We start from the raw sequence: 18,449 nt of genomic DNA on the forward strand, positions 1-18,449 counted from the left end.
CACTGGTGACGCTAATGTGTCAACAATTCCACTATGTTTTTAAACCCAAAGTCTCTTCCCCTTCCTGCCAAGATCCTATTTCTGTTCATTCTTTCTCCTATGTCTCAGCAGCCCATTACTGTGATCTCCCAACAGCTCAATTGGTCATTGATTAACACCACTGTCTTCATTATCAGCATCACAAACATATGCTGATAAATCACTATGTGACAGGCCCTGTTTTAAGTGTTTTTCATGTATTAGTTCATTCTGTCATAATAACCCTAGGAAGTACTTATTAATGCTCCTATTTTAGATGAGGAAACTGAGGCACAGAGAAGTTAAGTGCCCTGGCCAAGGTCATACAATTATTCAGTCATAGGATTTGAACACAAGTTATGTGGCTCCAGAACCTTTAATCTTTACACTATGCCACATTATGCCAAGGGAAATACTTTGTTCTTAGTAAGGACACTTTAAAATAAAACAAGTATCTGACGCGGCATATGGAAAAATCCATTTAAATCACAAAGTAAAAGTAATCTAAAAATGTATGCATTCAAAAAGTTGAAATTAAATTTGAAATCTGTATTTAATTTGAAAATAAGTATCTTAAGAACCAGTAAGCTACTAACATGCTTCTACATCCATTTTCAGATACTTTTTAGTTCTGTTGGGCTTTGAGGAACACCAACAATCACTAATGGGCAAAGAGCCCTGCCAATCTTACGGGAATGTGTACACGTGTGCCCAAACACACTACCTGAGTTCAGGCAAAAATGCATCAAGTGATGACCTATGGCAGAAAAGACAAATTCACTTCTCCCTATTGTTAGGGGATCTTATGGAATAAATAATAATTTCTAATGGCTATCTTTTCAGATAAAGGAAGTTTTGTTATTTATAGGTCTACTGCATGCGCATTCATTCAGTCATCATTTGAGTTTTCACAAAGTATGCATTTCTCAAACTATATTCTAAATGGGATTTGATTTTTAATTTTTTTTTTCCAAAAGAAAATTAACAGAAAATAATGAAAATGTCTTACCTTCTATTCCCAATCTAATCTTCTTAAGACCCCTCTCCTTCAAAACTGATTTGGCCACATCTCTGTTTTCAATGTACTTGAAAAATCTATATAATTTTGTGCTATAAATAACTGGAAACAAAAAGACAAAAATATTTTCTTATTAAAATCAAAGTACTTGGAGATGAACTTAAAATTACCTTGATCATCAAGGGGGCCTGACAACCCTAAAAGCCCAAATAATGGATGCAGTGATGTGAAAGGATGACTAGCCAACATGACAGGATAATTCAGTACAGTTAATGTATAAGCAAATGTCTACTTAAGTTGAAACAAAAAAGCTTTAATAATCAGGTAACCCAATCCATAGGAAGAATCTCCTTCTGAAAGATATATCATATACAAACTTATTGCAATAGGATCTGCCCCACTTTCTTCAAATAAGAGAACCAAAAGAAGATGGCAATATCACATCATTATCAAGCAGGCAAAGTAAAGGACTTTGCTGTGATGCCTACAAAGCCTCAGCTGGAAGGGGAAAAACTGCCGTGTCAGAGAGGACAAAACGGATACATCCTGTATTTCATGGATTGAGCAACTATTAATAATTCCCCCAAAAGGCAAAGACCCTCCCCACAAACTGTTTTCAATTCAGGCGAACAGACCCATTTAATACTGATGTTAAAAATGGCAGATTCGAGCATGTTCTGCCTTGGTTAGTCTGTTTAGAGCAAATTGGCTTTGCAAAGGACATTCCACTGACAACATGTTGAGTCTTCCAAATGTGCTGGGAACTTCAAGGACTTAGACTGATGGGCCTTCCTCGCCTTCTCTCTTTCAGGTGGAGTTATCTCCCTTAAAAGGTGAACTGCAAAGGTTTTTTCAAAAAAAGAAAAACACACTCACAAACCAAACATGCTGGTTTAAGAGCCAATAAAAGGAAAATACGTATACAGATGCTACTCATGGGGTAAATTTGTGATTTACATCCTTAAGATTACTGATATTTTAAGATAAAGATTTGCTGACATCTCAGAATGGATGGTGTCATAATGTCACAGTTAGGAAAATCAGGCTGAAGAGGCTGTGTCTCCTCAAATGAATCTTCTTTAGGGTGAAACATCTTGGCAAGAAATGAAATATTTTTAGACAAATTCAGTAAAAATGTTTTCCGTCCTTTTTAAGCTTCAAAGCTTAAGATGAAAAAACAAGAAAACAAACCAAAAAACATAGACATGGAAAGTGCAACAACTGAAAAGGAAAAGCCAGGTTTACCATAATTCCTCTATCACTAGAATGTCATTTCTGTGTTCCATAGCTGGCACCACTTTCCTGGAGTCAAACTTTTTTGAAAACTAAATGCAATTTATTTTGGTTTGTTCATTCCTCTTTCTTAGTGGAAAATAATTTAGTGTATCTCTTTTAATTTTGGTTAGACTTTCATTTTTCCTGTGTTTTGTTTAACTTTTTATTCCACATATTATTACAGAAAACTGTCAGCAAAGAAGCTAGGAATGAAGAAATACAACAAAAATGTCTGCTACTACAAGTCCAAAGAAGAATCACAACACTCATTAAGTATATCATGCAAAGGAAACATCTCGATGTAAATTCTGAAAAGTGCTACCATAACTTACGTTAAAATAATCTTTTGAAAATCTTTAGAAGTCAAAAAGAAAATCCCTCGGAGTCTGCTTTGTTTTGATTTTAGACATGGATAAGTAAAATGAAAAAATGAGATATTGAGCATTCTGGAAACTTTCTATATTTCTGTATTTTTTACTTAAACCCTATTCTTTACCAACTCAACACAGACTGGAGTACAGAACAAGATGCTGGCCTATTTTTACCTAGTTCCTCAAAGCATTTTTTTAACTCTATCTTCTCAAATCTATAAAACAGCTCAAAAATACTATACTGGGTTCATCAAGAAAAATAATATAAATTTTCTGAAAACCCAAAATTCAAAAGCTCTAATCAGAAAAGGTTTGCAAGTATAGTAAGGAAAAAGTCATTGTTGCTCAAGATAAGCTCTTTTGGTCAGAAATACCTAACTATAGTTCCACAAAGCTTTTCAAGAATACCTAACTATAGTTCCACAAAGCCTTCTGAAGGCTCACTATAGCCTCCAGGAACACATATGATACTAAAAAGGGAACATGTTAGAACTTAAAGTCACCCTAGAAATCAATGTGTTGAAGCTTCTCATTGTATATACAATTAACAATTCATCTAAAAAACCAGCTGATTGTTTATAATCTATTTACTCCAGGATCTACTTCCCTAGAAGACTTCTTTCTAAATGCAAAGAAAAAAACTCCATCAAGATCCAGATACTCAAAAAGAGCAAACCATTTCTGTGCGTGACAGGGATGGGCAAACTTTTTCTATAAAGGGCCAGAGAGTAAATATTTCAGGCTTTGCAAGCCATGCGGTCTCTGCTGCAACTACTCAACTCTGCCATTGTAGCGCAAAAGCAGCCACAGACAATACATAAAAGTTTATTTCTAAAAACAGGCAAGAGGCTGGATTTTGACCCACAGGCCATAGTTTGCTGACTCTTGGCATAGGTAAGAGTTCAATGTACTTTCTTTATAAAAACTGTCCTGTGATCAGTATTCTAAAAGATAAAGACAGAATCTGTGATGATTCAAGAGACAGAAAACATGTCACAGTACTTACTTTGTGAATACTCTTCTCCCATCTGTGGTGGATACTCTTCATCCCAATCAACCACATCATCATCTGTAAGGACTACTATGTGGCATTCTCTTTCCCCACTCTGGGCACTAGCTACCATGAGAGGCAGGATCATTTCTTCCAGGTAAAATTCAAACTGTCTACGAGCACCATCATTTGACAACTCATGCATTAGGGCACCTGAAATGAAACCCACAAAAATATCTCTTCTTTTTTGATGACTGATGAGTAAAAGAGCAGAAGCAACACACACACAAAACATTAGATTATTTCAGCATCTACTGTGCAACCCTAGAGACAAAATACAGTGGTTATTCTTTAGTCAACAAAACTTTTCCTAGGAAGAGATTTTACAAACTGTAGAATCTTACAGCAAGAAGGGCCAATTAAAAGCATCTAACACAAGCTCCTTCATTATATACCTCAGGAAGTGATCTACCTAATGTTATAAAACAAATCTGCGAAATCAGAATTTAATTTACCACCCTCACCCTAGCCCAGGGTAGTTTACTATATCATGTTGTCTTCCATCAATATATGCAATTATATTTTAAAAGTATATCCTAAGGATGTTTTCAGATTGTCCATATGAACTAAAATAGCTCCCATAATTCCATCTCCCATGTTTTCTTTCTCAGAAAATTATTCACAAACAACATTAATATTTCAGCATAGGAAAAGAAGTGAACTGGCTTTGGAATAAGGAAGGCAAAGGCCAAGCAAAATACAGCACAGTACAGGACTGATGTAGCAGTCCTGACCCTAGAAGTCAGAGGGGTATAAGATAATTTTGCTTTACCCTCAAGTACAGATATAACAAGTAACTTCAATTTCCCAAATACACGACCACAAAATCACCTGCATTGACCTAGTTTTTTTTTTTCCTATGACAATGGCAGTGTCCTATCTCCTATTTAAGGCACTACTAGTTCAGGAACTAATGGGAAGGTTAGAACAGGAACTAGAATTCAATCTAATCTATAGTCTCCCAAGGGAGAGCATTTCCCCCCTAAAAGAGGCTGCTAATTACATATTAATAATATACAGTGATATAGTAAGTGATTAAGTAATTCATGTCATTTTTAGCCATGCCTCTCTCTAGGCTGGCTACTTTCCATTGACTTCTTTTTCATTACCTTGATTGTCAAACTCCTGGATATATCAACACATTCTTTTTCCTTTAACTTTTGAACCAATTCCACACTCAGTACTCCTCAAAACTGCTCTCAATATATATTGTCTCCAAATGACCTTTAGATTGTTACAAATAATGAACACCTTTTGATCCTGTTATCTGACTTCAGGGTTGAATCTCTTATAGGGACCACCACCCTCTTCCCAAAACACTCTCTTCCCTAAGAATCTCTGATGCCATTATCCCTGGTTTTCTTTCTCCTCTGGATGTTCTTCTTTGATCATCTTTGCCAAACCCTTCTCCTCTAGCTGTTAACTGAATACTGATGTTTCTCAAAACAATTTCCTTTTCCTCTCTTACCTTATGCTGGTAATTCCCAGATTTACTCCACTAATTCTTGGCTTCTGTATTCTAGATGTATTATATTCAACTACCTTCTGAAAATCTCCACTGGGATGCTACTTCACAGGCACCTCAAACTCAATATATTCAGAAGTGAATTTAATCCTATCTACCTCCCCCTGCAGTGTTTTCCAAACCAGTAAATGCCATCATCATCCATTCATTTCTCAGAATCATCTCAAAGGAGTGCAGGCACATAGTAGGAACTTAAATACTTGTAGAATTAATATATGAATCCTTGATTCCTCTTTCATCTCTTAATTCAACCATTCCCCAAGCCCCATCAAGTCCACCTCTCAAATGGACCTTGAATTGTGTCATTTCCTTTTCTGGAAGACTCTAACCAAAGATAACTGCAGAATCTCTTATGCCACATGCTTTTCTGCAATGGGACATCTCCTCCCTGGAGGTGGCATCTAATTCCCCTCCCCTTTAACCTAGACTGGTCATAGTGACTTGCTTGTAACCAGGGGAGCATGGCAGAGGTGACAGTGCATGACTTGCGGTTTAGCTTTGGTCCTGGATAATGCTGACTCTCCAAGTGCTTCCCTGCTGAACCCAGTCTCCAGACTTGGAGATGCCCCAAGATGCATGCAGAGGCCACATGCAGTCCTAGCTGAACCCAGCCTTTGAGTTTTCCCAGTGCAAGCAGCAGACTTGTGAGTGAAGAAGCCTGCAGTCTTCTGCATTACCTCAGCCCTTCAATTATTCATAAGATGAGACCTCAGACATCGTGAAGCAGACACAAACCACCTCTGCTGTACCTTGTCTGAATTCTTGACACATAGAATAAAAATTACACTTTATGCTAAGTTTGGAATGGTTTGTTACATAGCAATACTTAACCAGAACACACTCCATCCCCAATGCCCCCACCAAGTCACCCTTAACTCTCACCCAAACTACTATAAAACCTAATTACATTCCCCCAACATTTACTTTTGCCCCTGTGTAATTCGTCTTTTCCACAGCACCCAAATTATGCATCTCCTCTAGTTTAAATCTTTTATGGCTTATACTATCCTTAAAATAGAAGTCCCAAATCCTCAACTTGGTCCACACACACACACACACACACACACACACACACGTACACCATACATATATACACATACATATATCCTGCACATAAATTTAGTCTGGCCCATATTTCTCTCCTGAACTTTAAACATGTATACCCAGTGCCTCACTAACCATTTCCACTTGGATGTCTAATAAGTATTTCAAATTTAACATGTCCCAAATCAAGCTTCTAAATTTCTGCTCCCCATGAAGTCTCCCGCATCTCACTTAATGGCAACTCCACATTTCCACTTAAAGTCCTCTCTCTCTTCCCCATCTCATAACTCAATCAACAGGCAAATCCTGACAACTCTGCCATCCAATATATCCAGAATTTGACACCTTCCCCTGCTTCCACCCTGGTTTAAGAGATATCTCTTACTTGAATTATGGCAATAGCTTCCTAAATATCCCTTTACTTTTACCTTAATTCCCCTCACAATCCATTTCCAACACAACAGCCAAGAGTAATTCTTTTAAACCACAGTCAGATCAGGACTATAGCACTGCACAACTCTATACTGAATTCTGTGTAAACAGCGCTCCCATGAAATGGTACAACCTCACAGATCATATCACTCCTCTGCTCAAAACACTCCAATGGCTTCCCACGTCACTCAGAGTAAAAACCAAAAGATTAAGGTCCTACATGACCTAGGTCCCCTCCTACCCTCCATCTCCTACTGCGGACACTCTTAACTTACTTCACTCCAACTCTTTGCTGCTCTCAAATGTGCCAGGCAAGCTGCCTCAACCCTTGCACTCATTATTACCCTCTGCTTGAAATTAAGCTTTCCTCTCCAGTTAAGGTTTCTCTGGCTGCTCTATGCCCCTTCCTTACTTTCCCCCCTCCTCAGCACTGATCACTAATATACCATATGTTATTTGTTCACCTGGTTTGTCTGTCTTCCCAAGAGTGTAAGTTCCATTAGAACAGGAAGTTTTGCTACATCCCCAGAACTCAGAACACAGACTGGTAGAGAATGAACAGTCTTCCGATATTTATTCAGTTAACAAATTTTGTTTTCTCCCTACTTCTCTGGCCTTCCTTCTTACCACTCACACTCCATCCCTCCACTCTAGCCATACTTCCCCCTTCTTTCAGTGCCTTAAGCATGTCATATTCCTTCCAACCTGACGGCCTCTGCAAATACCTTTTCTGCTGCCTGGTACAGTCAGCATCTTATCCACTTGCCATTCCTTTAGGTCTCAGCCTTAATGTCACTTGATAATGACTTTCCACAGCCCCTTTACCATACACTTCTCATAGCATCTCATTTCTTCACATTTTTCGCGCTTTTCATTACTTGTCGAATGCCTCTCTTCTCTACTAGACTGTAAACTCCATAAAGGCAGGGACAAGGTCTGTCTTGTTCATCACTATATTTTACTAAGTATTCATGGAACTCACAAAAAGCCTGAGTAAGAGGCAGGGGGGATTACAAGTTAAATAGTAAACTAGAAACACATAGCTGATACTTAAGAATTAGAGATAGAGTATTAAAAATCCACAGTGTATAGGGAGTGTTTGAAGACACAATGATGAATGGCATCACTTAGAATAAATGTATAGATTCTGAGAGAGAAGGGAGTTTAAGACAGAACACTTGGGAATGAGTACATTCAAGAGATCAAGGATCAAGGAGCAAGTGAGAAGGATAAACAGAAGGCCTAAAAGAAGGATGTCAAGGAGCCAAAGGAAGAAAGAGTCAAGAAGAAAGGAGTGACGTAACAGTGACATCTAAAGAAAATGCCTTCAAAGACAGGGATGCCAGAATTACCACTAAATTTTTAAACATTATTCAAAATATTCCAGCCAATTCACTAGGACAAAAATATATATATAAAGTGTTATTTACAACAGAGCCAATTATCCACCAAGAATATATGAGAACCAATTGAAAAACTATTAGAAATAAAGAGAGTTCTGTTAGGTAGCTAAATTTACAAATATACAAAATTCAATAATTTTCTTATACGTTAGCAGTTAAAAAATTTAAACATACTCTACATACAATAAAAATACAAAGTATCAAAAAATAAACAAGATCAGAGCAGAAATAAAAGACATAAAAGAAAACTTTGTAAACGGAAAGACAGCAGTTGGAGGAGACAGTAAATATGTTAATCTTCTAAAATGTTAACTTCAAAGAATTCCAATGAAAACCTTAAAATATTTTGAATAATTTTTTTAATATCTACAACAGACATAGTCTGTTGTAGATTTGAGTCTGAGGCTGAGGATTACTCTATATAGAAGAAAGACTAATAATACTAGAGAAGATGACAACAATTAGAATGGGATCCTAAAAAAATGCGTGAGGGGATAAAATCATTCATTCATTCAGCAAATGTTAATATTGAGTCCTTACAATGTGGCAGGCAGGCACTATGGAAACAAAGTTGAAAAGGTATAGTTCCTTGTATAATTTTAAGACACAAACAGACATCTTAGTGTAATATGCCATTCCAATAGTCAGTAAAGGCACATATTAACAGGAAACAATTCAGTTTTGGACTCACGTCTACACCTATAGTATCCTTCTATGTTTTTACAAAGCCATTCTGTCTCTTCAAATTCTACATAGTTTTGTTTTAATAAAGTCTGAGAATTTCTGTATTTTTAAAAATATGTATTACAAGTATTCTAGAAACAGTTACAATTATTTAAAAGTCAAAAGTCTAGAAAAACCATTATTATACATATTTTACATAAAGACTTACCTTTAATTTCACAACAAATAAATGAGACTTAACAGTGATGACAGGGTCTATGTCCAAAGGATTACAAAACCAAATCCACATTTTTTTTTTATCTGACAGTCCCCAAAATTCAACATCTAATTATATGAAATGAAATTAAAATGGTCCCATGAATTTAAAAAAACCACAAAACTTGAACTCAAGGATCTACAATTAGAGTAATTAATGTTCATGGTTCAGTAAAAACATTTTTTAAGATGTGAAAAAACAGAAACTTTGTTCGAGTTTACATATGTATCCTCTACTTATTTGACTTTAAACTTTTAAATATCATTTATAGAGAAATGGACTCAGAGGCAGACCAGCCACTTTATCCTACCTATTGATATTTTTATGAAGACTTTAAAGAATGTTTGGCAATAATAAAGTAGTGCTTAGGGGAAGACTTAATAAGACCACACATTTTCAATAAGTTAGCTCTTAAATAAGCATGAAGAAAACAGCTATATTTAAGTATACAGTAGGTGCCTTAAAATTTTAAATAAAATTTCCCATTCACGGGGCACCTGAGTGGCTCAGTGGTTGAGTGTCTGCCTTCAGCTCAGGTCATGATCCCAGGGACCTGGGATCAAGCCCCACATCGGGCTCCCTGCTCAGCGGGAAGCCTGCTTCTCCCTCTCCCTCTGCCACTCCTCCTGCTTGTGCTCTCTCTCTCAAATAAATAAATAAAATCTTTTAAAAAATCATTTAAAATTTCCCATTCACAGTTTCTAACACACCAATCTTTGAGAAGGTATGCCAAGCTACAGGTGAGTTTAGGTTAATGAAGTAAAGATAACCTTAAGTCCGGGATTAACATAAGGTTATAACCACATGTAAGAAGCTTTTAAAATGACTTCCCACCATATATAGGATAAAACGTAAGAACATTAGTTTGGATCAAAGACCTTCCACAGTGTGGCCCACCTATTTATTCTCATCTCCTTCTGGTCCTGATATCAAGTCTCTGCACCAACTAGGTTCTTTCCAAAGTACATCTTTTCCATCTTTATTCCAAAAATCTCAGCTGTTAGAATCACCTCCTTACTCTACTCTTTCTAATCATTCCTATTTATTCTTTACTACCTGCCTCTTCTGAACTTTTCCACAATCCCTCTAGCACACAATGATCTCTCCTTCTGAACTTCTCCAACCACTGAGCATCCAAGGCAACATCTAAAAATTCTCCTATTCTGACTTTTCTGTGTATAATCACCTTTTTTTCCCTCAGACATGGCAAAATGGTGAGAAGTAGGGGTGCTGGGGAGGTGGTGAGGGGAAAATATTGATCAAAAAGTTAGGATTTCCAAAGTTCTAGACTTTACTCTGAGGCTAATTGCTGTTCTTAAGACAAAGTCACTTAACTCTTCGTATAAATGAGGGTTTGGTATTCAATCTTAGATCTTTATTGACAAATACTACCTTTGAGAATTATTCGTATCTTCCACAGTGGCTTAGGATATTATCTTACATGGAAGTACAAAAAATTATAAATTTTTGGTTGATGTGATCTCAGGAGTGAAGCCAAATACCATACTTGACCAGGGCTCCCAAGCTGGGAGATAAAGACTGACAACAAATGACAGAGATGGAGTCAAGGAGGAAATCTGGGAGAGTCCATCAAAAATAAATACATACATATATACATATATATATATAAAATTTTTTTGAAGTTTTGGAAAATTGCACAAGGAGCAATTTTTATAAAAAAATTTCTACAGACTTCCATAAATCATCCTCATGGTATCACAATCCTTTATAAGCCAATTAAACAAATATTTGATATCCACATAAATCACACTCTTTCAGGCTTTTCATTCCAATATATTGTAACTCACAAACCACTCACACACAAAACATACTTACTGAGATCTCTACATTTAATAGTACTATATTCAAAAGAAATACAAAGGTAGTCGCATGCTTCTCTCAGTTCAGGAATAGATATGCCATCAGGACAACGGATTATTCCTGTTTTGTAGTAATCCTAAAAAAAAAAAAAAAAAAGTAAAGAATGTTTAAAACATCTAGAGCACAAGGTGGCCAAAACCATACTATTAAGGCTAAGCCGGCAGCATTTTCAAAAACAGTGGAGCTCTGGGGCGCCTCGGTGGCTCAGACGGTTAGGCATCTGCCTTCGGCTTGGGTCATGATCCCAGGGTCCTGGGATCGAGCCCCACTTCGGGCTCCCTGCTGAGCGAGGAGCCTGCTTCTCCCTCTCCCTCTGCCTGTCGCTCCCCCTGCTTGTACTCTCTCTCTCTGTCAAATAAAAAAATAAAAAAATAAAAAATCTTTAAAAAAATCTATTAAAAAAACGACAGAGTATCCCCATCATTTAAAAAAAAACAACAGTGGTGCTCTGAGATTTCTGAACTGTGGAATTTTACAGTTAGATGGGATCTCAGTTCACCTAACCACTTTTTCATTTTACCAATAAGAAAACATTGGCCCCAATGGGTTCATTTACTCACCCAAACAATTATTTATTAGCAGAGGAAAGATCAGAACCCAGGTCTCCCCATTACTGATGTGTTTCTTCTCTCTACTGTATCATGCCAATTCATATGTATTTTCCCCTCTACAAGTTATTTTTCTACAGAACTACTATCAAATTTTAAAACTTTTTTTAAAAAAGAAAGTGATATATTTTAAGGTACCTTAAATATTACCTAGAGAACTGAGCAAAATTTATGGTTCTTAGTAAAGAACTTCAAAGTCATATCCAAGTATTAATATATGTAAACAGAATGCACAATTAGATATTCTTCTTCCAAATACTATTCTTTGGTGTGTCCCATATTACCAACAATAAATCGTGCTTGTTTCCAAAATCTACTTTAAAAATTGTTAAGGGCTAGCCCCCAAATTACAGCTGAGTCATATTTTTTTTTTTTACTTGTCAACTCCATTGGGGGTTAAATGAAGTATGGCTAGCTGAAAAAGCACTCCCCCCCCATACCCCCAAAATGAAGATCTGCCTCAAGCTTGGTTCAGAGCCACAATAACATAATAAACTTGCTATACCAGTGCAAGCAAGATGTCTTCTGGTACTTGCCCAAGTACTAACAACCCAATCAAGATCAACTTCTATTCCTGTCTTGTACCCCAGGATCCTCCCTGCCCACTTTCCCCAAAATTATTTGAGGAAACCGTATTTTCAGACTGTGGCATAAATTGTCACACACTATAAATCAAACCTTTATTACTGATTTGAAATTACAAGCAGGGACTCTGTAATACTAATTCAAATAGTCCTCACAATAAAAGGTTAAAACCTCAAAAAAAAAAAAAGGTTTAAAACAAAAATGCTAACAAATAACATTTTATTTATTTATTTATTTTTAAGATTTTATTTATTTATTTTGACAGAGAGAGACACAGCGAGAGAGGGAACACAAGCAGGGGGAGTGGGAGACAGAGAAAGAGGCTCCCCATGGAGCAGGGAGCCTGATGCCGGGCTCGATCCCAGGACCCTGGGATCAAGACCTGAGCCTGAAGGCAGACGCTTAACGACTGAGCCACCAAGGCGCCCCTACAACAAATAACATTTTAGATGACTTTTAAGTGTTAACTGTCCACATTGCCAATTATATGCAATAAAATATTAGAATTCAAGTAATCACATTTATTCTCAGGTAGCAAAAATGATCAACTTATTGTATTTAAGAGAATTAGAGAGGGAGGAGTAACATGACTCCAGAAGTATTACCACTTAACCCTTTGAAAGAACCGCCTATTTATACTTAAGAGATGAATCATCCCCTGACCTACATTTGTATATTATCTTTATGTACTAAAATAAAAAATGAATAAAACGGTATTTTTTTAAAAAAACAATATTCTGCATAGAGATATCCAAATAGAACTCTGCTTCCAATACAAGTTCCTACCAAAAAGGAGTTCTATGATTAAGTCAATACACAGAAGAAATAAGCACTCACCAGAATAGCTCGAAACACGGTGGAGCCAATTCCCTCTGCCACTTCATACTCTCCCTTCTCATTGGGACGTGTAAAGTTATGTTCTCTGCCAGATCCAAACATCCTATGATATTAGTAAATAATTGAGAAATATAACAATAGGATATTTCTTTCAAAGGGAAAATTTATTTCATGTACAAAAGTAAAAAGGAATTATAATTTATTCATAAATTAGTTAAAAAATTCTTAATCAGCTATTCTGACAAATGTAATAAATGAAGGATTATTAAAAATACTTCCTTTCTGATGGGAGGGAATAGTAGTATAGATTCCCTATAAGCAAACAAAATCAGCTAATAAAGCTCAGAAGCTAAAGAACTTTTTAGCCCCTTCTTCTCAGGGGGAAAAAAAAAATCAATCAATCTAAGGGGAAAGGTGATTTTTATACTAATCTTACCAAAAAGGGAAAAAAAAGGAAAAGGGAAACCATGTTATTGGTACATTTTCCTTAAAACTGCTGCCCTCACTGCAAAGTTAATGCTATAGTGCAGCACATACAGTAAATGGAAAAAGATAGGCAGATTAGGTTGCTTCACTTTTCCAATTGTAACTATACATGTAAGAAATACACTCAAAATTCTTACACTTGCATCCTAGAACTGAAAAATTAGCAATCAAATGCTCGGGTAAAGAGGAATGGGGAAGTTAAGTGGTAAATCAAAAGTTTAAAAAAATGAGTAAAAAGCTCTTAATATTAATTTCTACATAAGAAAATACAGATTTCTATTTTTTCCAGTAATGTTCTTGGCCCTTTAATAGTAAGTATTTTGAAAAGAGGAAACTTGCAGAGTATGTTCTTCAAAATCAAAAGTTTAATGCATTACTCCCAAGAAAATTTAAAAACTGTGGTTAAAGGAAGTTGAACCTCCGAATTAAACGATACCATCATTCTTAAGTATTCTACTCAACAATTCTCCAATTTAAATAGTTTCTTCTTTTGTTAGAACACAGAAATCTATAAAGAACAAAGCTTTTTTATTTCAAAGTTTCCAAAAGAATGCCAGCTGCTTTTTACAGTTCCCATGAATAATTAACTTTCATCCCCAAAGATATGCTTTACTAAATTGGCATGAAAAGACGACTTCACGGTTTAAAAAAAAAAAAAAAAGGCAAGAACTGTCTTTCAGGAATCAAATGTCATGCAATTTTCTCAAATACTTGAACTTTTTTTTATAAAAGGAGAATGCTATGCTTTTCAGATCAATATGAATACACACACACAAATATTTTGGGCTTTTTTTTTTTTTTTTTAAGAAAATGTAGCCTAACGAAGCAAAATTTCAAATATCTACTTTTTAAGTGTGTTTCTTTAAAATTTAGGTAAAAATTAAAAGTATTCATAGTGTCAAGTCATCCTCCTGACACCTTCCATCAGTAATCTTCCTCTGTGCTACTAAAAATACACAAAAGCCATACTTGGTTTTTTTGCCTCAGAGATGTAAAGTCTAACTGCAATGTTAAAAGGAATATTTAACTATTCAAAATGTGTAATGTCATATGTTAGCTTTTATTCTGTATGCAGAGAAATCACATGTACACACACAAAGGCAACCTAAATAGTTACTCATATGCAACCTAGGAAAAAACCGTAAGTTTTTTACATCATATAAACTTCTATTTCATTTCTATGCTCCTCCATTTTATATTAGAGTGAACAGAAAAAGATACTAATTTTACAATGAAAAGGTATTTGATCCTAGTTTTGGACACACTGAAAAATCAAGTCTATAAGGCCTGTATCATTCTTAAGACTGCAGTTCTCTCAACTACAAACTTTACGTTAACCTCTACTCTAGACCAGCACAGATGAGATGACTACAAGTCTCTCCTTCATTCTACTAACTACTTGCTAATAACATTCCTTTTTTTAAGTATCTATATCAAACTAACAATTCATGCAGACTTTTCAGCTAACCAAACTGTTTTTTTTTTTCTTTAAACAATGTTGATACTGCTATATTTGGTGGTTGAATTTGGGATCCTCCAAGTGAAAAAAGCATATAACTGTTAAATTCACCTTGTTAGATACAATTTAAGGTTTCAACCTGTGGAGATCGTTTAGGACCCTATCTTCATTAACTAGTATGTTTGTTTTTCCTGCTAATACAGCAAAGACTGTTAGAAATAAAACCAAGTTCAAGAACTGGCTCTACCATTTTCTGGCTATATTAACTCGAGCAAGTTACATTTAACCTCCAAAGCTCAGTTCATCTGTAAAACCAGAATACTGCATTCCAACAGAGAATTTACTGTAAAACTTAAGTAAAATAATGTGAAAGTGCTTTATAGTAATACAAAGAACTGCAATAATACCAACCTGCCCAACATTGTATTTGGCTGTGCAGTAAAAATGGATGGGTCTACAACAAATCTAGTGTTATCCACTATTAGTGTTACTCGTTCCGATGTTCTTACGTTCCGAGCTCCTTCTTTTGCATTTTCATATACAAACACCATCTCCCCAGATGTCTTGCAGCTACCATCTGAACTTGACTGACTACTGTTTCTGCTGCTGTTCCCAGCACTGCTACTGGAACCATTTGGAGATGCCTTTTGAGGACGAGGACTGCTTGGACGAGAGGAACTGTGATCTTTTTCTCGTTCTGAAATAAAGATGTTAAAGTTATGCAAATCATCCTTTAAAAAATTCAAGATCCACGTATATCTTTTAAAAATTCTGATGTAGAAAAGTTGATTTAAATCACAGCATTTCTGGGTGCCTGGGCAGCTCAGTTGGTTAAGTGTCTGCCTTCGGCTCAGGTCATGATCTCAGGGTCTTGGGATCAAGCCCCACGTTGGGTTCTCTGCTCAGCAGAGGCTGCTTCTCCCTCTGCGCCCCCCACCCCTGCTTGTGAATGCGCATGCACGTGCTCTCTCTAAAAAAAAAAAAAAAAATCAAATCAAATTCAATCAAAGCATTTCTGCTTTTTGATTTCAAGTCACATTTTCACAGAACACCATAAATATTATTTCCCAGGAATAAAACCTAAAACATCAAAATGTTTTCTAAATTAATTTTTCTAGATTTTTAAAAAGATGTACAGCTGACTAATGCTCACCCAGACTAAGATCAAAATTAAGGTAAATTTTATGCTATTACGCTATTTAAAAATATATGAAACCCAAGGAACAGAATAGTCTTACAAGTTAAATAAGCACTTAAAGTAAGTAAAAGATTAATAAAAATACCAACTTTAACTGTCCTAAAAACTAAAAGTATTAGTACTACTCTGAGAACACAAAGAACAAACTCTGGACTCTCACTATGTTAATTAGGCCATCCCCAAACTAGTAATTTATCTTACTAAAGCAAGGTCCCAAAGGAAGAAAAAAAAGTCACTAAGGACACAAAAGAGTATTTATTCTTTCAAATGACTTTTAATGTCTACCAAATAAAATGGCTTCAATAGCTGATGATACATTGGGCTTTTTTTTCAATCTCACTTTTGTTGGAATAAAAGCACTGCCACAAACTCTAGAGGATCATACAATTACTATCCATAATTTTAATTAGGTAGGAAATACTGTTAAAATTCAGAAGATTTTCTTTGGGGTGCCTGGGTGGCTCTGTCGCTAAGCGTCTGCCTTCGGCTCAGGTCATGATCCCAGGGTCCTGGGATGGAGCCCCGCATCAGGCTCCCTGCTCCGTGGGAAGCCTGCTTGCCCCTTTCCCACTCCCCCTGCTTGTGTTCCTGCTCTTGCCATCGCTCTCTCTGCCAAATAAATAAATAAGATCTTAAAAAAAAAAAAAAAAAGATTTCCTTTGGCTGTTCCAATATTCTATAAAGGGAAAATTAAAACTAAGATTCTGTGATAAGTTCCCTTTAGAGGCTAGATAACTACACTTTAAAGGTGACCTAAAAATGTACCTCCATCTCATCAGATTCATCAGCTTCTGCCAAATTCCTTCATGACTCAGGCTACTCAGAACACTCTGTACAGCTTTACTGATTATATAATTAGGTTTGCTATATCTCCAGAGATATTCTGACACCTCCATTTTATTGCCTGTTTCCAGAATGCTGGTAGCATCCCAAAAGCAAAATTTGCTGAATTAATAAAATCGTTTATTATATCTTCCTATTCTCTTCCCAGGGACTGAACTTAGCATATTAACAAACTGTCAACTCCTATTTATACTTACATGGATTTTTGGCTTATCAGTACTAGTTTGACTTTGAGGATCTACTTAGATACTGACAACCTCTCTGTATAATTAAGCCCTAAGGTAAATGATTTTGATTTATAACAATCAAAAACAACGTCAAATGATAAATCAAGGTATTAAATTTGCGCCTTCTCCAAGGGAAAATGAAAATCAGCAAGCTCATATTGCTAATGTACCTCTCCTTAGTCACACAATTCATTTATCTGAAATATAATAATGTTCATTTATACAAATGAGGAGAAAGGAAGAAAAAGACCTAACCTACTTGCCAAGAAAATGAAACACTTCACACCTTCCTTTTCATCTATTTTTTAAATTAAAAATACTGTCAAAATGCAAAATAAATTACACGGTTATTCTAGCTTTCACTTCCTTTTCTACCATGATATACCAAGAATTCCTATCAAAAGTTTACTACAAATTTTAAAAAATAAACCGCTTATGTATCACATAAGATAAAAATCAATTTGAAAGATTTAGGGGCACCTGGGTGGCTCAGTCGTTTAAGTGTCTGCCTTCGGCTCAGGTCATGATCCCTGGCTCCTAGGATGGAGCCCCACATTGGGCCTCTGCTCAGTGGGGAGCCTGCTTCTCCCTCTCCCTCTCCCTCCCCCCGCGGGCTCCCGACACTTGCCACTCCACTCGCCACTCATGCATACGCTCTCGCTCTCTCTCAAGTATTTTTAAAAATTAAAAAATAAAAGAAGATTTAAAAATTTCATATCACAGTTTTAAGGGCTTTTCAAATTACTTCTTTTATGAAACTGTCCTAGACTCAAAAACATTCACTTTTAAGTTTCATTTAATAAGTTGATTTTTTATAGCAAGAATGAAGCTAAGCTAAAATAGAAGCAACTGAATAGAACTAAAGTTAATTTTACTCTGAAGTACTAGGCACAATTCACTGTCATTACTGTTTTAAAAAGGTAACTGCACACTTTTATAAACTGTCAGGAAAATTAGCTGATTTCACATACCAACATGGTGCTGTCGTGTTGGAGAAGTAACATTTCTAATACAAGGAGTGAGTTGAGATTCTGTTCTTTCATGAGATGAATCTCGTGATCTGTCACTTGATCTTCGTCTATCTCTTGATCGTTCATGTCCCCCGCTAGCACCGTGTAGACTCATTTTGGTGTGGTCAACTCCTTTAGCAACACGTGAGGGAGTACTGGTAAGTCAAAAAAGAAAATTAACCATAAAAGTGGAACATGAGATCACAAATGCTTTTAAAGAAAAAAGCAATTAACATAA

At 36.0% G+C, this 18,449-nt stretch overlaps 1 protein-coding gene across 7 annotated transcripts in view; it reads right to left on the bottom strand.

The window, feature by feature from the left end:
* Positions 1-18,449, bottom strand: part of BTBD10 (BTB domain containing 10) — a 77,632-nt gene that overhangs the window by 2,882 nt on the left and 56,301 nt on the right. For all 7 annotated transcript variants that reach the window (XM_027578620.2, XM_027578626.2, XM_027578625.2 and 4 more), the window contains 6 exons: positions 18,173-18,366; positions 15,345-15,630; positions 12,989-13,091; positions 10,914-11,034; positions 3,689-3,886; positions 1,028-1,138 (listed from right to left, as the gene is read on the bottom strand). In XM_027578620.2, the coding sequence (XP_027434421.1) occupies positions 1,028-1,138; positions 3,689-3,886; positions 10,914-11,034; positions 12,989-13,091; positions 15,345-15,630; positions 18,173-18,366 (1,013 nt within the window). The remainder of the gene's footprint in view (positions 1-1,027; positions 1,139-3,688; positions 3,887-10,913; positions 11,035-12,988; positions 13,092-15,344; positions 15,631-18,172; positions 18,367-18,449) is intronic.

The sequence above is a fragment of the Zalophus californianus genome, chromosome 11 (genome assembly GCF_009762305.2).
Source record: "Zalophus californianus isolate mZalCal1 chromosome 11, mZalCal1.pri.v2, whole genome shotgun sequence".
Classification (NCBI taxonomy): Eukaryota; Metazoa; Chordata; class Mammalia; order Carnivora; family Otariidae; genus Zalophus; species Zalophus californianus.